Below are 27,317 nucleotides of genomic sequence, written 5' to 3'. Positions count from 1 at the left end.
GCCCCACGATTCCCACACACGCCGACTTCCCCGTCGGCATCTCCCCCTCGCCCGTGGCATCCAGGGGCGCAGTCGGGGCGGGGGCTGTCGGGGCGGCCCGAGCCTGTCGCTGTCCGTGTCCGTGTCCGTGTCCGTGGCGGTGCCGCGGGGGTGACCTCGGCGGGGCGCGCGCCCGAGCCCGGCGTGGCCGTTGTGCGCGCGGGGGGACGCGCGGCCGCTGCGGCGCGGTCGTTGTGCGGGTCGGGGTCGGGGTCGGGGCCGGGGCCGGGGCCGGTGCTGAGGCCGCGCCGCCTCCGCGGCGGCGAAGCGGTAGGGAACGGGAGGGAGCGGCAGGGAGGGACGGAGGGAGGGGACGCGAGCGGCGGGGCGGGGCTGCCGACCCTGTTCGCTGTTTGTCCTCGCTCCGCCGCGCGAGGAGGAGGGTTCCGTCCGGCTGCTGCCGCTGCCCCCTCCTCCGTGCGAGGGGACCGGGGAGACCGGGGCGGGGGTGGGGGAGGTGATGATCTTGGGCCGGGGGCTGCGGCGGCGGCGCGGCTGCTGCTGCTGCGGCTGCGGCGGGAGGCGACGGCGGGCCGTTGGAGTGTCTGTCCGGCCGGCCCGGGGCCAGGGGGATGCAGCGCAGGACGTGTCTGGGTCTGGGTGTAGCTGATCGGAGAAGAGAGGCAGACGCCGCCCGGAGAGGCCGAGGAGCAGCGGAGGAGAGCTACCCTGACATGCCTTTTCCTCTCCCTCCTCTCCAGCGGCCATGTTAACCAGAAAAGCCTCAGCTAGCGCCGCCGCTGGTGCTGCCTACCCAGCCGGTAAGGAGCGAGACGGTCGCCGCGATCGCCACCGCTGGGCCGGGCTGCAGAGGCCCGGCGAAGAGGGAACGGGGGCCGGGGGGGCTCGAGCGCTCTGCAGCTGCCGCCGCGGCGGTGCCGTGTGTGTCGAACAATGACCCACCCTCCCCCCGCGGTCGCCGAGCCCGGGGGAGTCGTCGGGGGCTGCGCGCTGGGCTCCGGCGAACCGCTGGTGTGCGGGGTGGCGAGTTCACCTCGGGGGAGCGAGTGGTGGGGATCGAGAGGAAACACTTAGGGAAACGACCCAGGGAGAAGTGGGGGTCGCCGCGAGTGCCGGTCGCCGTGCGCGCCTCCGCTTCCCGCGGCACACTTGTGAACCTCTGGCGGGTCCCCGGCGGCGCCGGGATTGTGCCGGGCCAGACGGCTCGGGGGGGCCGGGCAGCCGTCCAGCCCCGAGGCGTGCGCGGAGCAGAGCCGGCTCGTTCTCCCGGTTAGGCGCCTGCCGGTGGCGGGTTAATCTCGGATGAAGGGTTTAGCCGGGCGAGCATGGCCCGCCCGCGCTATTAGCCGGATCGGTGCTTGTGTACGCCGCGGCAGTGATTAGCTTTTAATGGCTTCTGCCCGAAGCAAGACGGGCGGCGATGTCGGCCGAGCGCCGGGGCCGCCGCCGCCCCGACGGCCGAGCTGCCCGCCGCGCTCACCCCTCTGCTCTCCGCAGGCAGGTCAGGGGACAGCGGCCGCCCGCTGCAGTCCTCCCCGGGCACCGGAGCCGGGGTCTCCCGGGCAGGAGCTGGGACCGGCCCTCCATCGCCCCTCGCATTGCCGCCGCTCAGGGCCAGCAACGCCTCGCACACGGTGAGCCCGGGCACGGGGCGGGGTTGGACGGGGTGCGGGGAAGGGACGTCTGGCCCCGCGGTCTCGCCACGCTGTCGACGCTCGCCGGGTGTCCCCCGTGGCGGGACCGAGACTCACGGGCACCCAGAGGCGCGTGGTGCTGAAGCAAAGTACATCTAATTTCTGCAGGCTCCGATGAAATGTGAATGTTTGTTGTGAGGCCGGGACCCTGTCACAGCACACATTGCTTTCTCCCCCCTCTCGGTCTGGTTTTGTGTCTCATTTTCAGTGACAAATTCGATCTTTCACACTCGCACAGAGGAGCTGTTCTGGTAAATGCATTTTTGAGATGACATTGTTTTGGCAATGAGGTTAGTCACTGTGATTAAAGGGCCGCATGAACTGTGGTGAAAAATGAAGGCTGCTCTCCCCTTTATATGGCTGATCAGCTCAGGCCGATCACAGTCTTCCCTAGAAATAGCTATCACTGTGCTCAGGGACAATGATTGGATGAATATGCCTTCATAGGTGCAGTAGTTTACCTATAAAGAAATAACCTCTGGTGGTATGAAAAGGATGTTCTTTTCCGGTTCTGTGATACCTCACATTATCTCCCACTCCTAGTTAATCTACTAGGAATGAAACTTCCCAAGTATGCCGCTATATATGGGTAAGAGAAGATATCTCTGTCCTGAAGGCCTGACAGAGTAGGGAGAGGGGTCTAAATACTGCCATGTTAACGCTAAATACCTGAAATTTTTATTGCATACATTTCCTTTTAAATGATGAAACATTTCATACTGACCCTGAAAGGCACTGATGGCATACTTTTCGTAGTATTAATGAGTTTTTCGTGGTTGCTTACATACTGTCTTTGTAAACATATGGCAGAGCTTTAAATGGTAATGTGATTATGTACTAGTGGAAGGTGAAACTATGTCTTTAGATCCTAATGTTTCAGTGACTTTCCATGTACCTTCGGGAGTAAAAGCATCTTACTCAAATCCATTTATAGAAAGAATTGGCTTAAATTAAAAAGATCAGTATATGTTGGATATTCTCAAAAGGAGTGATGAGTATTCTGCAAATTCAAGGTGGAGCTGTATACTTGAGATCAACATCATTGTATATTTATGTAGCTAGGCTATAGTCTGAATTGTTCATTAGTGTGAAAGGCCAATTTTTTCATATTCCCATACCAGTTGAGTGCTGCTTGATTTTAGATTTGGGGCAACAGCTTAGGGCGTTTTTAGTAAAATCATAAAAGAAGGAATGTAGTACAGACAGCCTGGACCCCACTCATCAAAGTCCATTTACAGTAGGGCCTACAAATATCAGGGGCCCACATATAACAGATCCCAGACATAATTTAGAATTTATGAAAGCATGGTGGGCTAGCTATTTATCTGTAACTACTTACAAATTTTGGAAGTACATAATTTTGGTATTTTTATACATCAAGTTTTGCGTGTTTGTATTGTATAGTGTGTGCATAAATAAATACATATGTAAAGATGAAGTGTTTATGAAAGCATTCCAGGAGTGTTCAAGTGTTACATTTCTGTGTTTCAAGTATTTTTAAAAGTACATTATTTTCTGTGTATGGATATGTTTATATATAGTATATATACATGTGTATATATAAAGATGAAATACTTATAGAAGCACAGAGGAATGAGAAAGCATTATATGGCTGTGCTTCCTGACCCTCTAGATTCTGACTGTTCCAAACTCTGCCTTTCCTATGTGATGCAGAGCCTACTCTACAGTATTTATTTAGCCTTGGGTGCTATTACAAAAATACCTCAGACAGCCTTTCTGAATTTTGTGGGTGGTTATTTTGTGGTTGGCTAACATAACTTTTTGTGGCAAGGATCACATACGACATCAGGATGCTGGATTTTTAGCCTAAAAAAACCCCTAGGGCAGTATCTGTTATGTGACATAATTGCAAACTTAGACCTACTGACCTCAGCTGACACTGATAGACTGAAACCATTGTTTTTACATCTCACCACTTCCTCCAATCAGACCTGTTTGAAATGAAGCATTTCAGTTTTCTTTAATGCTTTTCCTTCTTCATGTTCATTTTTCTTGTTCTGTTTTCATCTCTGTTGTATCTGTGTGACTTCATGACTTCCGTAATAGCTAAAAATTGAGTATTTGTGTTTCAAACTTTCAGAAGGTATAGTGTGCTTAAATGGGTGAACTTACAGGTGGTTGGCTGTGTGTGCATTGTATGTGTACTAGTTGTGAAGAGAAACTGAGATCAATGAGGATATGTTTTTTTAAGCTAAAGAGTTTTCTTACAGAGGAGAAATCCACTACCTGTGATATTCCCTGCAGTAGTGAGTTCTGTCATGTAGCCTGTAGTGAAACCGAGGTCTCCTACTTTCAAGTGAAATGTCACTGTTTGGTAGAGTATAGTAGCACAAGTGGAAGGGAATACCCTGCTTAACACAGGCTTCGTAAAACAGCACAGAGGTTTTGGCTGCAGCCTCTGCAAGCACAGCAACCTTTGTTGCTAAGCAGGCAGTTGTGTGTTGTAGTAAGGAAAGGTTTTGTTTTTGTTTTTTTTAAATCTGACTTCATCCTCGGCTTATTTGTTTCTGCTTCCATCTTTGACTATCTTTTTTGCCTTATTGTTGAAAACATGAACTTTTTTCCAACCTCTCACCCTCCTAATTTTCCTCTCCAAAGTCATTACTTTCTCTTTTGAAGCCTTAAGTTCTTGCCTTGATGATTGGAACCTTTTTCCATTCTCTCTGTCCTGTTTCACTGTGCTGTTCTTGACATGCTGCAGTAGAGATTATCTTGCTTGCCTGCTGCTCTGCTTGTGTAAATCCTTACCCATCTGAGAGTCCCTCTCCCAGACTGTTCTGTCTTCTGCCTGTCTCTGTCTCTGTTGTTTCTTGCTTGGCATGTATCCCTGCATTCTGCACTCTTGCTGCTTCTCTTGCAGTAAAGCAGTATTAATATTTTTATTCTCCTGTCTGGTACTGTAACAACAGCCCATTTACAGTGCATGATTCAATTCCTTCCCTCTTCAAGCCCTAAGATTTCCATACAGCAAGACTATTTTCTTTTGCCACTAGGGTTGAATGCTCTTTCAGACACTTTTTCATCAGTCATTCAGTATTAATTTTTTAAATTTAATTTTTGAAAAGAAATTTCTGAACTCTGTTAGTGTGAGAATCTGGTAGGTCACAAGCTGCAAATTTTTATTGTGGGCATCTGCTTTAAAGCTGATAAAACCAAAGCAAATACTTTTCTGTTGTGGTGTTTTCATGTGTTAAATTGCTACAGAAATGCTGTCACACTAAGTGAAATAACTATGCAGTCATGACCTGGATTTTACTATATCTAGTTTTCTTTGGGTATTCCCTCTTCTATATAAAACTTGTATCTAGGGGGAGTATGAGGCTATCTTAACTTTTAAGGGGAAGGGAGGGAGTGGGGAGGCTCTGAAATTTGGACTCCAACAGTTGGTCAGTGTGCTGTGGGGACTGCAATACATCTGGGCACTTCTCTCTTGTGTGTACTTCAGCGTATCTGAACAGTTCGATTTAGTGATTTAGTGTGCATTGACTGTCCTTCTGGATTTCATCATGTGTAGTAAGTGCAAGGTGTCTCAGAAGTATTCAAACTCACTGCTCCCATGTAGTCTAAGAGGATGAAAAAAATGTAAGAACAGGTATCGCTCTTGAGGCAGAGTTCTGCCTGTGAACGTATTTCCTTAATAAAGTTAACTTTTCAAAAAATGACCTTATGTACAACAACAGCAAAAAATCCAAATGCTGTATTTTTTTTACAGTTCTTGTTGAGTCATGAGCCCAACAAGGGCTTAATTTTTTTGGTGTATACTCATAATAAAACCATTATGACAATCCAGCATTATTATTGTACTAATTAGCAAGTATTTTTAGTTCTGAACAGAGGAATGCTGTTAAATTAGTTTATCAAGGATAAAGAAGGCCTTTTGTACATTTGTTCAGACTGTAGTCAACAAAACAGTGAAGCTTGCTATACTTGATACCACATGCCTGTAGTGTATTAGACCCAGTAGGGCTGAAACTGCCATGCCCAGAAATGCTTTAAAAAAAGGGGTATATAATGTAACAATTAGTCTTTAATTAAGTTACTGCTTTAGAACACTATTTCTCCCTTGTCCTCATTATGCAAAATAATAGCAGATAATGACATCTGATTCCTCTGCAGAATTTGAACAGGCCATCATGATTGCTTTATTATTAAGATTTATTTTATAAACGTTTTTAGATTCTGATTAACAGCAAAATCTTTTTTTCTGTGGTTTTGGTCAAAATAAAGTGATAATGTATAGCTGAATTATGTGCCTGTCTTGGATCGTTTTAAGGGTGCTAATTAGCACAACAAGTGACTGTTGCAAGCATGGAATATGATACAATTGCATTGATGCTTTTAAAGTTGAGAAGAGATATGTGCTACTGTGGTGCTCAATCCTGTGGTCAGTCTTGTAGAAGTTCTTGAAACAGACCAGTGCATTGGCCGTTTCTGCAAAGGAATTGTCAATGAGTTTGCCTTCTGGTTAGCAGGGTGGACTCATCTCTGTGCTACTTCTGTGTTGTTACAGATCTATAAGTGTAGTAAGTTACTATTCTACTTCTGTCTATTAGCCCATTTGTGAAGACAAAACAAAAAACCCCGCAACCTTCAAGTACGCCCAGCACCCAAATAAAAGTTTTTTTTTGTTTTTTTTTTCTATTCATATATTGATGGTAGTTTAGGGTGTGTTTTTGTTTTGGTTTGCTTTGCTTGGTGTATCTGCTTCAAAGATTAGGTGAGTGTTTTCAGCATAGTCAACTTTGTAAACTGAGCAAACAAAATAAGTAAAATCGTAATGGTGATGTTGCAATCATGAAAAAACTACTGAGAGGGTAAAAAGAATCCCATTGTAACATTTGCTGTAGTTTTGTGATGGATATTGCCAGAAGATCTGGGAAGATGAATTCTTTGAGTTCAAGCTTACCTGTTATTTTGGTATATTTTATAGGCAAGTGTGTACATCAGTTTTTGAAGATACTTCTGTAAGTCATACAAGGTTTGGATGGGTTTGAGCACAAGCAATATAATAGTATTGTATTTCATAAATGCAATAAATAACTTTCATCAATGCATGCAGATGATCAGTTGTGTAGGTTGCTCATTCTGGAATTTACAGTCCCGTCTGCAGAAGCAAAATGGAATTGTGTTATAGCCCTTTCAGGCTTATGGTTTCGGTTGAAAAGCTTCTGTGTACTGAGAACAGCTTGGTGCTGGGCTAAGGAGGCTGCTGTAGTCCTTTGTAGCTTCCCAAGCCCATTAGTTGTGGTTCAGGAACATACGGTGTTACTGGTGAAGCCTGTGGAGCCTGTAAGCAGTGCAAGCCTGAACTTGACAGCAATCTCAGACACCCAGTAGCCAGAAGTAGATAGGTAGAGCAAAGGGCTGGTGCAAATCCAAACCTTATCCAGCTTGGAAATAGAAGATATGGTGTTTCTTGTGCAGGCAGTACTATGAGATGAGGAAAGTCCATTTTTCATGTTGACTTTGTGGTCGCAATATGTCTGATAGCTCTGAAACTCCCCTCAGACTTTTTGAAAGAAGAGTGAGCTCTCTTGTCCGCCACAGCTTTTGAAGTAGAGCCTGTGCTAATGTGGTGTCTTTTCTTCCACAAGAAAAACCAGTGGTACTGTCTGCATCTGCACTTGCATTCACAAGCAGCAGCTGACTGAAACTAGCAAAACCAGTCGCTTTGGATTTGGGTTGTAGTTGGGATAATGCTGGTGATTTCATTCCGCTGCTTGAAGAAAAAACCCAACATATCAACAGCGAAAGAAGCCATGAGGCTGCCTGAAGGTGCAGGAAGCAGAGCTACATGGTTTACACTTTAGAATATGTTTGCAAACACACTTTTAGAAAAAATAACTCTTTAGTCCCTTTTGAGAAGGAATAAATATTTGGGCTTTTTGCAAGCCCTGAAGAATTTCTCAGTCCATGTGTTGAAGAAAGCAATGCTTAGGAAGGCTAGAAGATAGTTAACTCTGAAAACAGGTGACTTGAGAGAAAAAAAAATTCAAGATGTGAGCTGTGGCAATGAGTACTTGGATTAAGAAATTCTTAAAGATGATTTTCTCTGCTATACTTTTTCTTCCTCATTGTCTACATTTGTATTGTCTGCTCCCAGTTTGTGCAAATATGTTCCATTTTGTTGTCCAGCTAGGGCTGCAGTGGAGATGTGTGTACTTGGAATTTCGTAGCTTGAGTCCTTGTAGTTGTATGGTTACTCTGCTGCTTCATTGTGCCTTTCTTACACAGTTCTGCAATGCTGCATGTGCTGAACTTGTGGCACATCTTACTAACTACATCTGGTTCTGAGAGGGGTGATTTAGCAGCTCTTGGGGCCGATTTTTTTTTCTTTACAGTAACTGCTGTTTATATAGAGGATCAGAGCAACCTTCAGGAAACTGCTACTGCAGTGCATCTCAAATTTGACCTGAAGGAATTGCCTGTAGGCATGATAAGCTGATTAAGTTCTCTTGATGATTTAATTTATGGTGCTCTTCAGACATCAAACTAGGAAGGGAATTCTTGTTGATTTCCTGTATGTCTTTACTGTGCTTAAATGTTACAGATATCTTTGCTGTGAATTGTCATTGTGTGGTGTAATGCTTTCTGTGAGATTGATGAAATTTGATAGTGTGAGCCTAAATTTCTCTGCAAATAAACATACACTGTCAAACTGCAATGATGAAATAAAATGAACCAGTTATTCAATGTGAGTCAAAATGGAATCAGAAGAGCAGTGAACTTGGCAGAAGCAATCCCTGAGGACACTTGTTCTTACATTATGTGTTTCAGAGCTGCAGATTTCAAAATACTGTCCAAAGGTGAAGCCGGTGTCCAGCTGGCAAGTCTTTGGGAACACGTTTCTGAATTTGCAAAAACAGGCTACTGCCATATCAGACTGATGCCTTAACAGAAGCACAAAGTATGCTTGAGTCTGCATTGCGTGTCCGGGTTTTCTCATTAGGAAGCAGTTCTACTGTTGCAACACAGATTTCGTTGCCTCGTATTACAGCACACAACTGTCATTTTCTGACTTCATTTCAGCAATCTTAAATGAACAGGGAATGTGTTATCCTTAGCTTGCCTACTAAAAATGAGGTTCAGATGAAAGGTGCTCCAAGTCCTGGCTTGATCATCTATCTGACATAGCACTGAACTTCTTGTCAGTAATTTGGCATAAATATTGAGACTGGTGAATCAGCTCAAAAGACGGCAGAGGAATTCTTCCCACATTTGTATAAGACCAGGCAGAAGACAAATTAATTATCCTCTACTTTACAGCAAATGAGGAATTCTAAGGACAGCTATTTTAGTAGCAAGTATATTCTTGTAAATTTCTTGTTTCTCCTTAAAAATAACAGGTTTAGTGCAATAGTTGTTTGTTTGCTTGAAAAAGCTGAATGCTGCTGTTTATTTCCTTGTGAACACTGTCAAGAACAAATGTAGTTTCTAAAATCTTTTTTCCCATTCCTTTAAAATAAAGTTACTTGCATGTTCTTCAAGGCAAAGATTTTCTTTCTACTCAAGTCTGCATCAGGCCTCAAACCTCACCTTACTTAAAAGTTATTGTAAGACTGATTTGGGAAAATGCTAAAGGATGTGCTTATTCTTCATTGATCGTAATGTTTTGCTGAATTGTGACTGTCTCAGTTGCAAGCAGTAAATGACATCTCTTGAACCTCAGAAATGTGGAGGTTCTTTTCATCTTTGTGCATGTCACAGCACATTCCTTATTGCTTAAAAATATATCTGGAACTTTTGACATACAGCAAATTTAGGAATAAGTTAAAATCTTGATTTCTGAGGTGAGTAGGAGAGCCTTAGCCATGTAAGTTTTAGCAGGCATTATATATTGATCTCCAGCATCTCTAAAACTGCTGCTATTATTTTTTTTGTGCATCTTGATGTTACAGGACTGCTGCCTTGAAAATTTCTTGGAGAAATTGTTAGCTTACCATGGTAGCACATTTGTGATTGCCTTGTTGCAAGCATTTTGGAGAGTGATGAAAACAGCATTTGAGAAGCAAGGATCAGGACATTAAATAGCATCCAGCTGTATGACAGTATATGTGCTGTATTTTTTAGATTATCGAAACAACTGACTTCTAAGAAAATACTTCATTTTGAGATGATTTAGGCAGAATGGTGGGTTGCAGAATGAATGTTGAAGCATAGAGTTCATGTCTTTCTTGTTAACTGGGTATGTATTTATTTTTGGTTTTAGGTTGGAGGCAATAAGCACACAATGAACGAGCACCTCCACGTTGGTAGCCATGGACAAATCCAGGTTCAGCAGCTCTTTGAAGATAATAGTAACAAGAGGACAGTTCTGACAACACAGCCAAATGGACTTACAACACTAGGCAAATCTGCATTGCCAGTGGTTCAGGACAGACAGACAGAGAGTGCTCACAGACGACAAGGGAGCTCCAGCTCTTTAAAAGCTGCAGATGGAACAGGGAAGGTGAAAGCCTCTGTTATCACACCAGAGCAGGCAGTGAAGCAATACATGCAAAAATTAACAGCTTTTGAACATCATGAGATTTTTAGCTACCCTGAAATATACTTCTTGGGTCCAAATGCAAAGAAGCGACAAGGTGTGATCGGTGGTTCAAACAATTGCGGGTATGATGATGACCAAGGGTCTTACATACAAGTACCCCATGATCATATTGCATACAGGTATGAAGTGCTGAAAGTTATAGGGAAAGGAAGCTTTGGGCAGGTGGTAAAGGCCTACGATCACAAGATGCATCAGCATGTGGCACTAAAAATGGTGAGAAATGAAAAGCGTTTCCACCGGCAAGCTGCGGAAGAAATTAAGATCCTGGAACATCTCCGGAAACAAGATAAGGATAACAACATGAATGTTATTCACATGTTGGAAAACTTCACCTTCCGCAGCCACATCTGCATGACTTTTGAGTTGCTCAGCATGAACCTTTATGAATTAATAAAGAAAAACAAGTTTCAGGGCTTTAGCCTGCCTTTGGTTCGCAAGTTTGCCCACTCAATTTTACAGTGCTTGGATGCTTTGCACAAAAACAGAATCATTCACTGTGACCTTAAACCCGAGAACATTCTGTTGAAGCAACAGGGTAGAAGTGGTATTAAAGTGATTGATTTTGGCTCAAGTTGTTATGACCATCAGCGTGTCTACACTTACATTCAGTCACGGTTTTATCGTGCACCTGAAGTCATCCTTGGTGCTCGTTATGGGATGCCTATAGATATGTGGAGCTTGGGCTGTATCCTAGCAGAGCTTCTGACTGGTTATCCACTTTTGCCTGGAGAAGATGAAGGAGACCAGCTGGCTTGCATGATTGAATTGTTGGGCATGCCTTCTCCAAAACTCTTAGATGCATCCAAGCGAGCCAAAAACTTTGTGAGCTCTAAGGGTTATCCCCGCTATTGCAATGTCACAACCTTGTCTGATGGCTCTGTAATACTTAATGGTGGACGCTCTCGGAGGGGAAAACTGCGTGGCCCGCCAGAGAGCAGAGAATGGGGTAATGCATTAAAGGGATGTGATGATCCCCTCTTCCTTGACTTCTTAAAACAGTGTTTAGAATGGGATCCTGCTGTCCGTATGACACCCAGCCAGGCCTTGCGGCATCCCTGGCTAAGGAGACGGTTGCCAAAACCTCCAGCTGGGGAAAAGGCCTCGGCAAAGAGAATTACAGAGAGCACTGGTGCTATAACGTCGATTTCCAAGTTACCTCCAACTTCAAGCTCAGCTTCAAAACTGAGGACTAATTTGGCACAGATGACAGATGCCAATGGAAATATTCAGCAAAGAACAGTGTTGCCAAAACTCGTTAGCTGAGTTTGAAAACCCAATGCTGTTAATATGAGAAATACAATGTGGCTGAGCCTTATTTGTATGAAAAATTAGCTCAGATATACATTTTTATTTGCTCAATAAATCTATTCATTTGTAACTTTCAGCACTCATTTTAAATGTAAGAAATGTTGATTTGTTTTTATAAAAACACGGGGACAATGCTTTAAGTTTTTATACTTATTTTTTAAAATGTTTGTCTTCTACAGTACAATTAGCCTTACTGTAACTAGTGTGACACAGTAATAAACATCAGTGGCAGGCCACTGGTTACAACATGACTGTCATGCATTGCAGCGTGGTATCAAAGGTATTAACCTTTCTCTTCCATGATTTATACTAGTTTTCACCTGGGGTAAATTTGGAAGACTGCCTTTTGGATTTTATGGGTTTGTCTTGATTCTGTGAACACTTACACCCCATGACTGACTGGACTCCAGGGAGAACACTCAGAGAATACAGTTAAGCACTTGTAAGCTTGTTTGAAGTGGAGCCATAGCATGTTACATTGTCATTTTCTATGTGGTAGCCCAGAGAAAGTAGTGATATCACTACTGATACCATCACCTCCTATGGAATACTTTCTCTATTCAAAAGTAGTGGACTTTAACTAAAATACATTGCAAAAAATAAGAATACTGGGGCTAAAATGACTCTCTTAACATGCATGCCATGTGGCGGAGTGAGAGGAACAGGCAGTCTTGGAAAGCATGAACATGGCCGTGTGTCTGTTCCTCTAAATTTCAAAGTGACTGATGAGTTGGTAAAGCAAAATGTTTTTGACTTCATTTCAGGTCTTTAACATGGAGCATTCACATTGAGATTTGCCTTTTTGTTTTCCTCTTTCTTTCTCTTCTGTTTTTTCTGATGTGCTCCTTGGTCTCCCAAAATCACATAGGCAGAAGTACTCGTTCTGTCAGTTTTATACTGTAACTTCCAGACTGTTATACTACATGTATTTCAAGATTGCTTTTATTTCTTCTGTCAGTGTTTGAGTGACTGTGACTTTTCTGGTACATTTACACTTCAAATCAAATCTGCATGTAGGGGCAAACGTGTTCCTACGTTGCCTCCTGTAGAGGACTACTTCACCTTAGACAGCTTAACTGTAGAGGGAAAGATTGTTAGTGGAAAGCTTTTCAGTTGAAAGACACCACCCTAGATACTTCTAATAAGGGAGAATTATCAAAGGAAATCTAAGTGCTTGGAATTTGATTTAAATCTTTGGCATTTGTAGCTGAAAATTAACTTTGAAAGAACAGTTAGAGATATGTGTAGATTTGTTCATGTGTGTGTGCTAATGCTTGGTTTTCTTTTTTTAACTGTATTCATGGAAGAAAGGTGGTCTTCACTAAGGAATAGTATCTAGACCTATGAAAGAAGTATTCACACGTTGTGGCATGTTTTCAACAGGAACAGTCTGAAATCTGAGATCAGTATTTTAATACGTACAATGGCTGTGGTCTACATTGGATGTATAAAACATGAAAAGGGAATTTTAAACAAAGTAGAACATAATTTAGAACAGTTTATGGATGTTACAAGACATACTAGAATGGATTGCAGTAAACCTTAGTAACTTGACTTATAAATAACATCTATATGCACAGATTTTGCTGAGTTACTTGTACAAATTGCAAAAAATACTTAAAGCATGGTCCCCTGAGAGGCCAAGAAAGTTTCCGGTTAAGTTCTCCTTCATCTTCATTAATTTACCACTTACAGCTTAATTTGTGTTTGTTTGTTGATCTGTTTTATTTTTAATTTAATGTAAGACCAGGGGAGGGATATAGTGACAGAAATGACAGAATTCTCAGGAAACATATTGCTGAACTTCTTGCCAAAAAGTCAACACCTAAAGAAGCTCCAAAAATAATTTCTGAGTAGTGGATGGCATTTGTTGATTGATAACTGTAAAAATTAGACCATCAATCAACTTACTTTTTTAAATAGATAATTTCCTGCCTCTAGTCAAATTAAATTATTTAGTGTTAAATGTTCACAACTTTATACAATGTGTGTAAGTGCAATATGTATACATGTATGAAATCATGTTAAAAATGAAATATATTAGTAGAGCTAAGAAAAGTGAGGTTTAGAATATGAATACCCAGTAAATTATGGTCAGTAAATTCTAAGTCTGGAAAAGACATACATTAATTTTAATGTAAAATTAACTGACTCTCATGACTGTGGGAATACAATAGTGTGTATTTTTCTACAGTAACAGGGAATCTACTTCCTCTACCATCTCCTTGACTGTACCACTCCTTTCTACCTTAACTCTTCCTGCAAAAGTTAGGAAATAGGGATGCTGATGTTAAGAGTGAAAGAAGAATCACCTCCCTTAATATATTTTAAAGGAGACATCCTGCCTTTCACGGTATCTTAAGGTGAAAACATTCATATTGTTCATGGATCATTTATGGGCTACAACCACTAAATTTTCTTTTTCATATAACCAGTTCTTAATGCCAATAATGCATTTATGATCCACCTTCATAGATGCTACCGGAAACCTAAAGGCCAAAATATAGTGTGCAGAGCTATTTTTTTAACCCAGATACAGTGGAACTTCCTCTATGCTAAAGGAGCAGCTACATCAAGGTTTTTGTGTGATGTGGCTGCTTTTTATTGTAGCTTATTTATACCCCTAAAAAGGGGGGATTGGAGGTGGGGGGAAGGACATTGCCTCTTACTTTGATGTGTTTTTATTCTAAGGGCTCTGATAATTAGGCTGAGAGAAGTTGACTTGGGAACAGTGCTTAGTCTCACGCGTTACCATTGTCTGGGGTTGTCTGAGCTGTTTTCAGATTTAGTCATAGCACAGTCTTTGTCTTTGGTTGCAATCTCACTTGGCTCAGTTTCTTGCACCACTGGTGTGTTCATTACCACTTAAGTGTGTTGGAACAAGAGAGTGATGCAAGATGTGTAGATTAAGGATAGAGGATGGATTGTGCCCTTGGTGTTAACAATGTGCCTTTTGTTACAAATGCCATGTTGTAGGGCATGCATCTTGGCCTCTTTAACCCTTGGAATACTGGTTAGTAGGGATGATATTTATTTTTAAGTGCTATACCTGTCTTAAAACATCCTGTAGATGATCCAGGCCTTAATAGAAACAATAAGGCAATCACACTGCTTGCTAGAGTGGAGAGGAAACTGTTCTTGTAGTATGTCTCGTTAAGGGGTTAAAGATGGCCCTTCCTCATTGGTTGGTTGTACTTTAACATCAAATTAATTTTTTTTAAATGATTTTTTGTTATAGTGACACTAGACAGAAATCAACTGTATTTGTAAAAATTTACCTCAAACTCTTTAGTTTTATAGTGTGATTTAATCCCAGGGCATTTGGTATGAACCAAAGTGCATTCCTTTTATATGTGCCTGGCTCTTACAAAGGTGGCCAGGGATTTTTACAATTTGGGTGCAAGGCACTTAAGCCACTTTTAACTTGGTGGGTGGTTTGGAGTTACAAATGACTTCATGGGAATGTTGAAAACACTTTAGACATAAGTAGCATCGGGCAATATTAGAATCTTTAGGAAAGGATGTGCTTTATTTAATGCTCTCTCCATTCGTTAGTATTGTTTTCCATCAGTAATATTTGGGATAAGTACGAAAAGAACTCTTTCCAGTCAAGCAAAGATTAGAATATTGCCCAGTGTAATGCTATGGTAGCATTTGAATAAAATAACATTTGTGAATTATTGTTTCTAGGGGCTTGTACATCTCTGCTACAAATTGTAATTACTCAGTTCAACTGCTACAATTACGTCTAAGCAGTAGCTTGGGTTTTTATGGGGCAACGACTTAGACACGTGACTGTAATATGCTGCAACTGTGTGTACTGAAAACGTGAAAAATGATTGAATGTGGACTGTGTATATATTTATGTATAATTTTCTGTGAGATGCTGCTGTTGCCACTTAACATTAAAGATGTTGTAGTGGGTTTTAATCCTAGTGGCCAGTTTTATGATACTGTATGTATTGTACAGCTGATAACAGGAGTTAAGACTGTTCTAGTGAATATTTGTTACATTTTATTGTTGTGGCCAGAGATCATTTCAGAATAAAATTTTATGTCCTACTTTACTTCTCTACACTCTACTTTGGTATTTTTTCTGGTTGTAAAGAGAGTCCTTGGAGTGCTGGCATTTTTTAAATGTGGAAAGACCTTCTCCTAGCCTGCTGCCGTCGGTGGCAGCATTGCCTTTGCCCCCCCAGTGTGCTTTCTGCTATCTGTATATAGTAATTATCCATTGCTGGAGGATGACTTTTCTGCTGCTTTACGTGTCTTGACAGCCTTGAATATTGCCCAAAGGCTGCTTTTATCCTGAGATTTCAAAAGTTCTTCTCAGGACTTAGCAATGTATTTTGTATTTTTATTTGCCCCATACTTGAGAGCAAACATCTTTGGCAGGAATTTTGCAGCTATGGATGTTGTAATTTTTTTAACCTGCTATTGAAAAATTTTTAAAAAATTAGACCTGATTTTTCAAGAAATTTACTTGAGAAAGATGCAGTGTGTGTTCTTTTTCTTAAACCGATCAAAAATGACACAGATTTCTGCACTAATATTTGTGTCAGACTGAGTTTTCAGAGCTTGTCAGACTTTGTAAAGTCCCACGATAATGAGAACATAGTAAACAAAGCTGTTTGGCTAGAGTGGGTTGAGTTCACAAATACATCCAGAGTAGTTTCACTATCTTGTGGTTGGCCATGTTCTCTGCCTGGTAATGTCCGTGTACACCAGAGCAGTTTCAGTGGAAAGCTTTCTGATTAAGGTGAGCTCAGATGGAAATCAAGGGATTTTAATTGCACTTCAGTGTCACCTGTTCAGCATAATTGGGAGATTCCAGAGCGCAAACTCCATCAATAATAAATACAGATAAACATAGTTTACAGCCCCAAAGAGCAGCTAGGCAAAAATTACATCTTTCTTTTGAGGACAAAGGCTTTTTTTGCAGTTGGCTTTTTTATGGATTTCTTTTCCTTCTGATCTGTCTCTCACTGTCTCCACCAGCCATCTGTCCCTCTTGCCAACTCCTGCACACTTTCATCATACCTGTTTTTTCATTTGGAGAAAGGTTGGGGCCATCTCACCTGATTTCAGTTGTCTGGAAGTTGGCTATTGGCCTGTGCTGTTTGCTGAGATTGCCAGTCTGGTGAGGAATGTGTGTTGCCCTCTGCCAGCCTGGCTCCCACGTGTCTTAAGAGCTCAGATTTATGCCTAAAATGAGGCCCTTGGAATGCCACCCTGAGTGACAGTCTGTAGTTGGCTGTTGTCTCCACAGTAGTTTCTTTCGTGAAGAAACTGTGTCTTCATTTGGATGTCAGCTGTACATCTCTTGTTCTTACAACAAACCCAGTGAAGAATGCAAGAAGTGTAATGGTGATCGGGTACTGTGTTATTCACCTGTAGGTGCTGATGCTTTTCTTGAAAATACCGTCTTAGCCTATTTTTTTAAGATCTTCTTATTGAAAGACCCAGCATCAATTTTACTATTGCTTGAAACTTGAGAAATGAAAAACCAGGTAGATACTATGGAATGTATCTGTACAGGGCTGTCTATGGCCAGGAGTTGGTATGGAGAGGGAAAAAAAGCACCTGTATGACAAATATGGCTGTTTAAGGTAAGCATAGTCTTCCCTGGGATCAGGGAAGGTTTAAGAATTTTCAGCAGTATGAGGTTGAGATTGGGAAAGACTTAAACGCATCTCAATGTGTGAAACCATTGATAGCCTATTTTTCAGTGGAAAAACATCTTTGAGAGCCTCTCATTTTAAACTCTGTACTAATAATTAAAGGATAACATTTAAGAATCATTTCTGTAGCTAAAACTTTAAAAACATTATATATTTCTTTTTAGAATGTGCTTTATAATGCTGTTACACTGCTAGCATAGTCTTGTGTTTTATATTTTATTGTTCCTGAGAGGAAGAACATTCTGTGTCTTTTTTTTTTTTTTTGAGAACATGGTACTGGACATCTCCCAGCCATCAGATATGCTATAGCAGTAGAAGTGGCATTGACAGAACTGGTTTCTGTTCTTTCGCAGAAATCCTCTGCATCTCTTGAAACTGGGGTTTCTCTGTGTCATTTTCCCTGTTTGGTTTTGTCTGTTGTTTGTTTGCTTGTTCATTTGTTTGTTTTTAAGAAGTGCTTTCCAGCCTCTGGCTGTGGTGTCTTGGATCTCTGCCAACTATCGAGCACTTTGGCATAGGGAATACTGCAAAAACAATGTTTCTTTAGCTTTTTCCCTAAGTAGCACAGAGTCTAGCTCAGCATCAAACTCCAAAGACAGGGAATGCACATTCACCTCCAGCTGCTGGGTTCCAGTCTCCACACCAGACATTAACCTTGTTTAACTCCTGCATGAGGTTCTGCAGAAATGCCACGTGCTGCACAGTGTAATGGCTTGTGTCCATCACTTTAAGGGGGAAAAGGAGACTACAGTAGAAGGCCGCGACATCTTTTTTGAGAAGGTTAGGGATATAGATGGAGCTAGGAGGAGTTTTGCTGAGAAATTCTTGGACTGGGAACTCTGCCTAACTCCTGGGAGGTGGCAAATACAGTGTTCCTGCTAACAGAGTAGGAACTGTTTGCCCTGTTTTGTAGACTGTGTTTTCGTTTCTTTGGTTTGGTTTGATTATCTGCAAGCTGCACATGACCATGCATGCTTTACATACCTGAAGACACTGTCTGGAGCAGCTGCAAACAGTGAGATATTTCTTTATTACTAAACTGGCACTGTGAAATCCAAAGGTTCTCATTCAGTCTGTCTGAACCGGCAGTGCTCTGTGCATAGCACACACAAAGTCTGTTTAAAACTGTCTAAATTCTAAGTATTGCAGTGCACTCTTAAACCTTCATTGAACATAGTATGTGAGAGAAATGTCCACCAAGCAGAAAAGCAATTATAATTATTTTATAAAGACTTTTGAGCAGTTTTCAAATATAATATTGATTTAAGAGACTACCTCTTTAATAAAAATGGTCTGAATAAAGAGAGAAGATTTTTATTTCAGCTTCAATATGACAGTAAAATTACCACATTTAATTTTTTTCCACCAAATGTGTGGGGTTCTTGCAGATCCTACAAGTATAGTTTGCTCAAACCACCTAGGTATAGGGATCTGCTCTAATATCTCCTGAGCAGGACCTAAAATTAAGGATTATGCATGTGTATGCAGTGTATATATATAGGTATGTATGTGTGAAGATACACATGAATCCTTGAAAAGCAAACTCACAAACTGCAGACATTCTTCATAGTGCTTTGCAAAGAAAAGAGATGTGGCTTTGTTTTCCCTTTGCCTCTGAAGGTTGAGTGTAAGTGCAACATTTTTTGCATTACACACACGTCAAATCCATTTCTCCCTTCTGTACTCCAGTTTCACTGTCAGGGTGTACAGAGTGAACCTAAGCTTTCCAGCTGGAGGCATAAGGTGCTGGGTGAGCAGGAGACAGGTGTCACCCCAAAGACAAGTGGAGTAACATTTTCTGAAGAGGACCTTCAGCACTGCGAGTTGCTGTTTTTGTAGCTTACCCTTTTCTGGCAACTGAAATTGTTCATTTGGGATTAAAGCCTGAGTCCATGTGCTTAGACTGGGTTCGTAAACTTCAGCTGTGAAAGAAATCCTGAAGCAGAGTTTGGACAGCCCATAGCTGGAATTAAAAATGGATTTCTAAGCATCCTAGTACTTGTCACATCCAACTGTGACACTTAAAAATGGGCTTTAAGATTTAAAAAACTTTTCCAGATGTCTGTGCAGTGGGTGCTTTGCCTAGGACAGCCCTGGGCTGGTGGGCCTGTCTACCCTGCACACCCGTGACAGTCCCTTTGGCTACCCTGGGAGGCTGGTGCTCTTCCAGCACTTCTGGCTTCCTTAAGGTACAAAGAACACTTCATGGACAAAAACACTGAGAAGTGTTGCTAAGGAGAAATCAACATTGTGTATCAAAGGCCACTGCACACTGCACAGGAGGCAGCACTACTCTTTGCCTGGGTGTCAGTCCTGTGAGTTATTCTGTCCTGCTGGACCTGCTCCTCCACAGATGTCTCCCAGGCTTGTTAGAACCCATCTGTCTGCCACATTGGGGTGGACCAGCAGAGCTCATTCCTCCTGAGCTAACTTGTCACTGCCTACAGTTCTGCCTGAAAATTGCTTGCCAAATGCAAAGCTGGTTTGATGCTTCCAAGATGCAGCTGCTGCCATAGGGTACCTGGCAAGGTGCTTCAGCCCACCAGTGGCAGCTGGCCTCTGCTGTACACCTGTGCAAAGGTGACACTGATCCTGCTCCCTGTGGGGTGCTCCTGTCCCTAACAGTGCACATGGGGCAGGGACACTTCCCCATTCCCTTCCTGCATGGCAGAGCCAAAGGGTGATGCTTAGATAATGTGCTCTCAAAAGGCAGAAGGAGGAGGGAGGTTCTCCCTATCCTGGGACTGGTAACATCAGACAGAGCAGCTTAGCACCTGTCAGGGTGGGATGTGAGAAGCTGTTACACACTGTTCCACTGGCACAGGGAGAATGTTTCAAATCACAGGCGTTTGCAGATGGCCTGTCTGAATTAGCTTTGACAAGTACCTAAGTTCTTTTAAGTTACACCACAAACGGGATCCTGGAGCTTTCTCTTTTAGTCACTTTTAAATAAAGCTTTTTCTCTCCTCCTGGTACAGCATTTCTGTGTTTTTCCCATGTAAGACTCTTGAGAAAAAATGAGATCTTTACGTAGCTTAGGAGCTGTATTTTGATTGACTAAATGATTTATAATTAGTCAGCTTCTGCCAGTACTCTTCATATGTTGATTGAAACTTACCGACAGCAGATCAGTGCAGGCAGAGCTGACAGAAAAGCATGCTGGTGCCTTCTCTCAGCAAATACCTTTCAAGCCCAAATTTCCTCATTCTTCTGGTACTGACTCAGACCAATTGTCTTTATGGCCAGTGACTACAGGAGTTACAGGGTTGCACTCCAATGGCCATCAGTGGTTTTATAACAACACCCCTGCAGCTATTGATGGTCTGTTGTGTGGGAGTACTGGTGCTGACAGCCTTGTTAGAGCGTGTGAATGAACTGTGTGTGAAAACCTGAAGGCAAATGTGCCTCTGCCTTTGAAGGATGTGAAGAAGAAGCCTTTCCCCACCAGGCAGAAGCTACTTGACCTGCTTGCCAAAAACGTCGTTCTGGAGTGGGCTCACTTGGGCAAGATTAGAAACAGAAGAAAGACGGCTGGTATGGGCCTTCAAGGAGATACAAATCTGGGTTTTTCTCTGTTGAAGTGATGGCACAATGGGCACCTGGAATATTCTAGGCAGGAAGGAGTTGGGCACACAATCCATCCTCAGCTATAGTAGAGGATCAACGTAAGACTCTTTGTTCCCAGTTTCTTGGTTTTCCCTTGGCTGAGGTGAATCTGGCAGTGCTGGACAGACAATGTCCCCTTTTGGGCAAAGGACATCCTTGTGACCTACCCCCTTCATAGATGGGCAGGTTGGAGACACAGGGAGCACGATGCTTGCAAGGAAAGGGCAAAAAAGTAGTAAACAAGGAATTACGTTTTTCCTCTTGATGATTTCATCTACCTCTCTATTGCATTGGACTTTGGTATCAGCAAACCACCACCTGCTTGAGTCATAAGTGCCCCATGTATTAAAAGTCAGATTCAAGCCACATAAATTTAGGAGATTAAAAATAAAAGCTACCTGTGAAGTGCTATTTGATTTTCTTCATGGATCTCAGCTTTCAGAGTTTTACATTTGTATATTTCTTTTCTATCTTCCAGCCAAGGCAAGCAGAAACTTTCTAGGAGCATATAGCCTAAAGGACATCTATTAAAGCAGATATCACGTCACAAAACCCCTTACCTAAATGTACTACTTTTCTTCTATAAAAGTAGTTAGCTTACTAGCATCTACTCCTTCTGTTGAAAGACTGCTATAAAACACTGTTTCTCTGATGATTAGAAATGTGTTTTTGGCTTAAAATAGTTGATGAATTCTTTTCATGCTATTTGTTCATGCCAGCATTGTCTTGTAGCTTGAATGATTCTTCCACCGTGCTGGTATTTGGACATATATTTATAAAGTGTAATTTTATCCCCCTCAGCCTTTCTTTTGCTAGGCTAGCACTATTGAGATATATTTGTCTCATCAGTAAAACTGACTCCCATTCCTGTCCTGCTAGGTCTCTGCACCTGTTCTAGCTTCAGTTCAGCTTTCTTAGAGCTCTGTTTGGCATTCTGCTTGGGGTCCCACCAGGGGTATGCACAGTACGAAAACCGCCCCTCGCTGCCCGCTGCAGTATTTCACCCAGTGCCTCCCAGGATTTTTCTCCTTTGTGTCATGTCAGCAGCTGTGGGCCATTCCTCAGACCTTTGGCGGCTCCCTTACCTCTCCTTCCTTGTGCTGCGTACAGATGATGAGATGCACGTTACTGCAAAATTTCTCTTGGCTGGTATATATCTACTTGGCTTTGATTAGATCCCTGTTGCCTTATTGTGAGAATTGAAACCCCATGATTCTCATGAGTATATGTAATTTGAGCAGCTGGCACTTTTAGGAAAACATTAGAAATTGTGACTGTAAGAAAAAATAATCATATTCAGCATTCATTTTTCGGAGATACATTTCAGATGTGATGCAGTTGGCTCTAATCAACATTGATGGATCAAGGTGTTGATGTTGCACCAAAAAAACCCCCAAAAAACAAAAACCCACAAAAACCCCCAAAGATTTTTGACTATTATGTTTCGAAGTCTCATGACTTCAACGTGTGTTTTTCCTTAAATCCTCACTCCTAAAATTATTATTACCCAGTTAAATTTTCTGACATTTACTGAAATAAGAGTTTCGAGTTTCAAGTTTCAGAATGATATCTAGAAAGAATGATGTTGTAAACCTCAAATCCAGAGAACAAATCCTGTGAACTTAAAAGGAACAGATTATGAAAAGCGAGCAGATTTAAATCTTAGACTAATCAATTTGCAGGACAGGTAGCAATATTGCTAAGGTTTTCAGAGTATTTAGAGTCCTTAGTGCAATCAAAGCATATGAAATAGTGTGATTTGAACTAATTCTACACATTTAATTGAGAGTTGCTTCATGCAGAGAGATCAAGCCAGATGTGATGGGACTTGTAGTGCCTATCTGGTCATCTTGCATTGAAAAGTCTTACACAGAGTGCTCAGGTACACTGTTGTAACTCTTATAAAAAAGACACAGAGACAGGAGGTGGTAACAGTAAAGCAGTTGTGGAAAGCATGAAATATTTATAACTGCTGGGGTGAATTTAGTGCCTATGAGGAACTGATAGTGAGGCTGAACTTTGCAGTGCATGCTCATGGGTCATGAGGATGCCACATATGGGCTCACCTGTTTCTACCAATTCCCACTTCTATTGTCACTCATGGAAAGGTTGCAGGTTCTGATTGGATGTGCCAAATTGTAGGCATGTGAGTATATTTGCTTTCTGAAGATGATGTTTAGATTAAGTCAGTTTAGGAGAATACAGTTGTTTCTACTTGACAACGAGCATAGCCAGATACAACTATACCCTGGTCCAAGGCTGAGATAGATTTTGGGTTTGGCATTATTTGTCCACTTGATAACATCTATTTTCCCTGTCTATTTCTGCCTTTCATACTAAGGTTATTAGAAAATAAAATCAACTGAATTTTAGCCTTAAAAGTGGGCAAGGGATCAGGCTTATAAAACAACCTGCTCTAGGAGCTGATGGGTTTGTGTCTGTTGGATGATGCAAAAAGCCAAGGCAGAGGAGGAACATGGTTTCATTACTGACAGCTGCTGTCCAGCTGATGTAATTCAGCAATAGCCAGTGACAGGCAGAAACTATAGAAGATACAAATGATAATTCTTTGGGGAGCTCTAGACATAAATAATTCATCAAAATGAATTTTATATTAGGGGTCAACAGAAATTGAAATCAGCCTGAGTGTTAACTCTCTCAGGGAGGAATTGACAGATTGCTTTTGTATGAACTATGCAGGGGGGAAATACAGGCAAATTAAATGTAAATGGAGAGTACAACTGTGTTCCTACTACCTGGAACCAAAGCAAGAGAGACATGAGAAATTAAAAAAGAGAAGCGTTATTAAGGAAGTGTCTGTAACTGAAACTGCTGTTGGATAACAGTGCCAGAATGGGTAACAGCAGCAGAAGAGTGAGTTGTCACAGATCCATACCATTGCACAATCTGTGTATCATTTAGTCAACAGCAGAAAAGTGTCTTCTTAGTAATCAGCTCAATCATAGTTAGGAGCTGATTAATCTCCCCAAAATATTTCATGTGTCTGAGTAAGGACACACGTCTGTATGTGAGGGAAGGACAGAAATGCCGGTGTGGAACATTGTTCTGACTCCCACAGGTGGCATCTGCAGGGGACTAACCCACAGAGTGGCTGAAACCATCCCCCACTGACTGTGCCATGGGCTAAATCACCCTGCATCCCGTGGTGCCATTCTGCAGCTGCATCTCAGAGGTGGTTTTCCAGGAGTAGCAAAGCCATCATGCCCCATGCCATCTGAGTTCCTCAAGGAAAAACATTTGTGCTTCAACTGAGCAAATTTAATGTCTGTTTCTCTGGAGCTGCTTTTAAAAACATTTCTTGGTGAAACTCTTTTTGAGCTGGCCTAGCACAAGGTGACTATTTTTCCACATACCAGGCTATAATTCCGCAACTGTGTTTGGATTTTATGTTTGCCTCAGTTTGTGAACTCTGACTAGTCAAATAACTTCACCCAGAGGAAAGTTGGCATTTGAATAAATGCTGGTTTAGGAATAAGTTGTTATAAGCCTGTGAAAATGACATGTGGCTTCTATGCAGTACAAAATTTTCCACCCAGGCTTATATTTTCAAAAATGGTCTCTAATTTTGGATATCCCAATTTAGTCATCCAGAAGCTGACTTGCCTGTCCCCAAGTCTGAGCATGTATACTTTACGGTCTCCAGAATAGCTTCTCCAGTCCAGTCTGCTTCATTGCAGAGAGAGCCCTTGTTTTGTGCTATTCTGGATTCATATTTTGTCATTGTCTGAGAACTGCTGTCTCCAACATATGGAATGTTTTCCACACTGTATGTTTTGTGCTCCCTATATCTGGGAAACTTTCTTTTCTGGGAACATTTAATACTGCCTTAGATCAAAGGTCTTCGTCCTATCCAGACCCAGGGACAAACAAACAAACAAACAAACAAACAAACAAACAAACACTTTATTTTCCTGTATGATCACATGCAGATTGGAACCATGAAAATAAAGGGAGAGATGCTTTAACTACTTAAATTATTTTAAACCAAAAAGGAGTGGGAGAAGGATCATCCCTTGTTACAAAAAACATGAGGCTGGCTGCGACCTCACTGTAAATGATGCCACTTGAAAAAAAATTCAGTTTGGTGCCCCTTACTCCTGTTTAGCTGAGTAACTTAGAGAAAATCTCCTTTGAGCACAATGGAGTGAGGGCAGTCAGACAATAAAACACTTAAAATGTTACATTTTTTTGTGTGCTAACCTTGTGTAAGACAGAGAGTTTGCTGCTTGCTTTCTTTTTCCTTTTGTGTGCTTGCACCTTTTCATGGGGAGGCATTTCTTATTTTCTGATCTGATGCCAGTTAAAATGTGATGCTTTCTCTTATGTGCAGAGGTGTTGCTGTGATTTAAGGAAAATGGACGTGCATGGGGTAACGTACCAGTAAAAAGTGCATGTGGTAACGTACCAGTTTCCAAAATATATAGGATAGCCTGGTGAATTGTGCTGATCACAGAATTAATGCTCTCTCTTATTATTGGATTCATGCTAGGTGCAGGTAGCATTAAAAGGGGCTGGAAAACCGCAAGGGACTCTGTAGGGTTTTTTTCTCTTTAAGATAAAAAAACTTACCTCTCCTGTCAGTTATATGCAATTGTCAGAGCCAGATGAGAAACAATGATATGAAAAATAAATGTCTGTGGCACATGATAGGAACCAAGCCATGGCCAGAGGCTGATGTCTCTCCAGGCTGTTTCTACAGTTTATACAGTGGGAGCAACCAAGCCAGTCTTTTTACTTGGAATTCTTTTAACCCACTAGATATTGTTGACATCAATTCTATGGCGATATAGCCCAGAAAATAATGAAGGAGGAAAAGCTGCTGCCCTGTTTTTCAGAAAGCAAGAGGTGGCTGAGCCCTGTGCAAGGGATGTCAGCTGTTGCTGAAGTGGAGTGGTTTTTTTTGACTGAGGAAGTAGCAGTGTCAGAAGCAGAGTGTGTCCACAAGGTCACTTGCTGGGAACATACCAGTATGCTCTTTGCACGTGTTTTTGAGCAACAAACCCAGCGCTGATTGACAATTTTGCAGATGTACATGTGGACAAAGAATGAAAATTTTCAGCCTTTATAGCATGAGGCAGCACAGTGCCCATGTCCTGCAATGCCCAGTGGTGTCTGTTGCTGTCTGTCCCTGTTAATTCACTCTCCCTTTGAAGAACAAGGGATGAGGTTAGAAATCACAGTGCAGCCCTGATGGAACTCAGGGTGGTGACAGGACCCTGCAGTGTACAGGACAGGGACTCAGGTCAAGGTCCACCCCCAGCTGCTCAATTGCTGTAAGACTGAACACAGCAAACACTGCTCTCCTCCCCCTCAGGTTGGCCAGGGAGACCTTGGACTGGTAGGCACTGAACGATTGCTTCTAAATAATTCAAACCAAAACAAGCAGAAATAAGCCAGGAGCATGAGATGGAGAAGGAAATGGGCTTCCCTCTGCATGAGACCTAGAGTGAGAAATAGCAGGCAGCAAGATGCTCCTGGGGTTGTTGTGAGGCAGGTGTCCTCTAACCAGGACCCTCCACTGCATTTACAGGGGATCCTGGAGGACATGGACTATGTCCAGTCCACAGTAAAAACCTCCAAATGATTATAATGGAAGCATAGGATTCTCAGCAGTGACAGGTTACTGCTGGACCATGGCTCTTGCTAACCAATATAGTTCCACCACAAAATGATAATAGGGAAAACAAGGATTTTTCTCATTTTCCCTCTCCATACTTGGATACTTTTTCCTTTCCTTTACTTGAAGAGGGAGTATGTAGTGCTGCTTTTCATTTTCAGGGCCAGACACATGGATATGTACTGGCATTCCCTGCTGGCAGCATAGGATTAATCCTATGCTTTTATATAGGTCTCCCTTGCTCTCAGCTGTCGGATTTTCAGTGTCAGTGCAGAGATGGCAGCAGGTCCCAGTGCCCCCACCAAAGCTACTATAGCATTACCCACACAAAATGCCTTTGAAGTGAGACACTTCAGTCCGAGTCCTAATACAAGTGTGCCTATTACATACCTGACGCTACCGACAGATAAATCCTTTGTGGCATTCTACTCTTGCAACTAGGGTAGTAAAACAAAGGGATGGCACAAATCCTTTTCCTCTGTGGAGTTTTAACAAGCCATTCACTTGCTGATGATATCTGGCCATTACTGGAGGGCAATTTTACTCATCTAATTCTCCAGAGATATAAATTTGTTCAATGAGTTGGTGCTAAATATGAGTGTTCATTTTGATTTTTCTGCACTGAGACCACAACAGCCACTCTACAGTGTTAAGTGCTCCAATCATTTTTATGGGTGTGGCTTTTCTCCACTCGTTCATCAAGCTTTTTAAAAATTAATTTCCATTATTTCCTCTGAAAAAGATTAACCTGTAGCAAATTTTTATAGCTAGACTTCACTCTAAGAAGGGGATGTCTGCTCATTTAGATATGAATGCAATTG

The 27,317-nt window shown here is 42.1% G+C and overlaps 1 protein-coding gene across 3 annotated transcripts; it reads left to right on the top strand.

Moving 5' to 3' along the window:
* The first annotated feature begins 473 nt into the window (after positions 1–473).
* On the top strand, positions 474–15,638 carry DYRK2 (dual specificity tyrosine phosphorylation regulated kinase 2). Of its 3 annotated transcripts, XM_071552264.1 has the most exons (3): positions 474–800; positions 1,498–1,634; positions 9,925–15,638. In XM_071552264.1, exons 1-3 carry the CDS (start codon positions 746–748, stop codon positions 11,524–11,526), a joined length of 1,794 nt encoding a protein of 597 aa, XP_071408365.1. In that variant the 5' UTR covers positions 474–745; the 3' UTR covers positions 11,527–15,638. The 3 variants fall into 3 exon arrangements, with proteins under 3 accessions (XP_071408365.1, XP_071408366.1, XP_071408367.1); XM_071552265.1 differs by lacking the exon at positions 1,498–1,634 and having other exon boundaries at positions 475–800; XM_071552266.1 differs by lacking the exons at positions 474–800; positions 1,498–1,634 and adding an exon at positions 8,617–8,622.
* Positions 15,639–27,317: the final 11,679 nt, after the last annotated feature.

Source organism: Pithys albifrons, chromosome 3, assembly GCF_047495875.1.
Source record: "Pithys albifrons albifrons isolate INPA30051 chromosome 3, PitAlb_v1, whole genome shotgun sequence".
NCBI classification, from domain to species: Eukaryota; Metazoa; Chordata; class Aves; order Passeriformes; family Thamnophilidae; genus Pithys; species Pithys albifrons.
Note: the sequence above shows the minus strand (reverse complement) of the source record. Positions and strands in the feature narration are given on the sequence as shown.

Excerpts from the sequence above, each read along its gene's own strand:
- DYRK2 (XM_071552264.1), top strand. The coding sequence starts at position 746 with ATGTTAACCAGAAAAGCCTCAGCTAGCGCCGCCGCTGGTGCTGCCTAC. Across the intron at positions 801-1,497 it reads TGGTGCTGCCTACCCAGCCG|GCAGGTCAGGGGACAGCGGC; the intron begins GTAAGGAGCGAG and ends TGCTCTCCGCAG. Across the intron at positions 1,635-9,924 it reads CCAGCAACGCCTCGCACACG|GTTGGAGGCAATAAGCACAC; the intron begins GTGAGCCCGGGC and ends TTTTGGTTTTAG.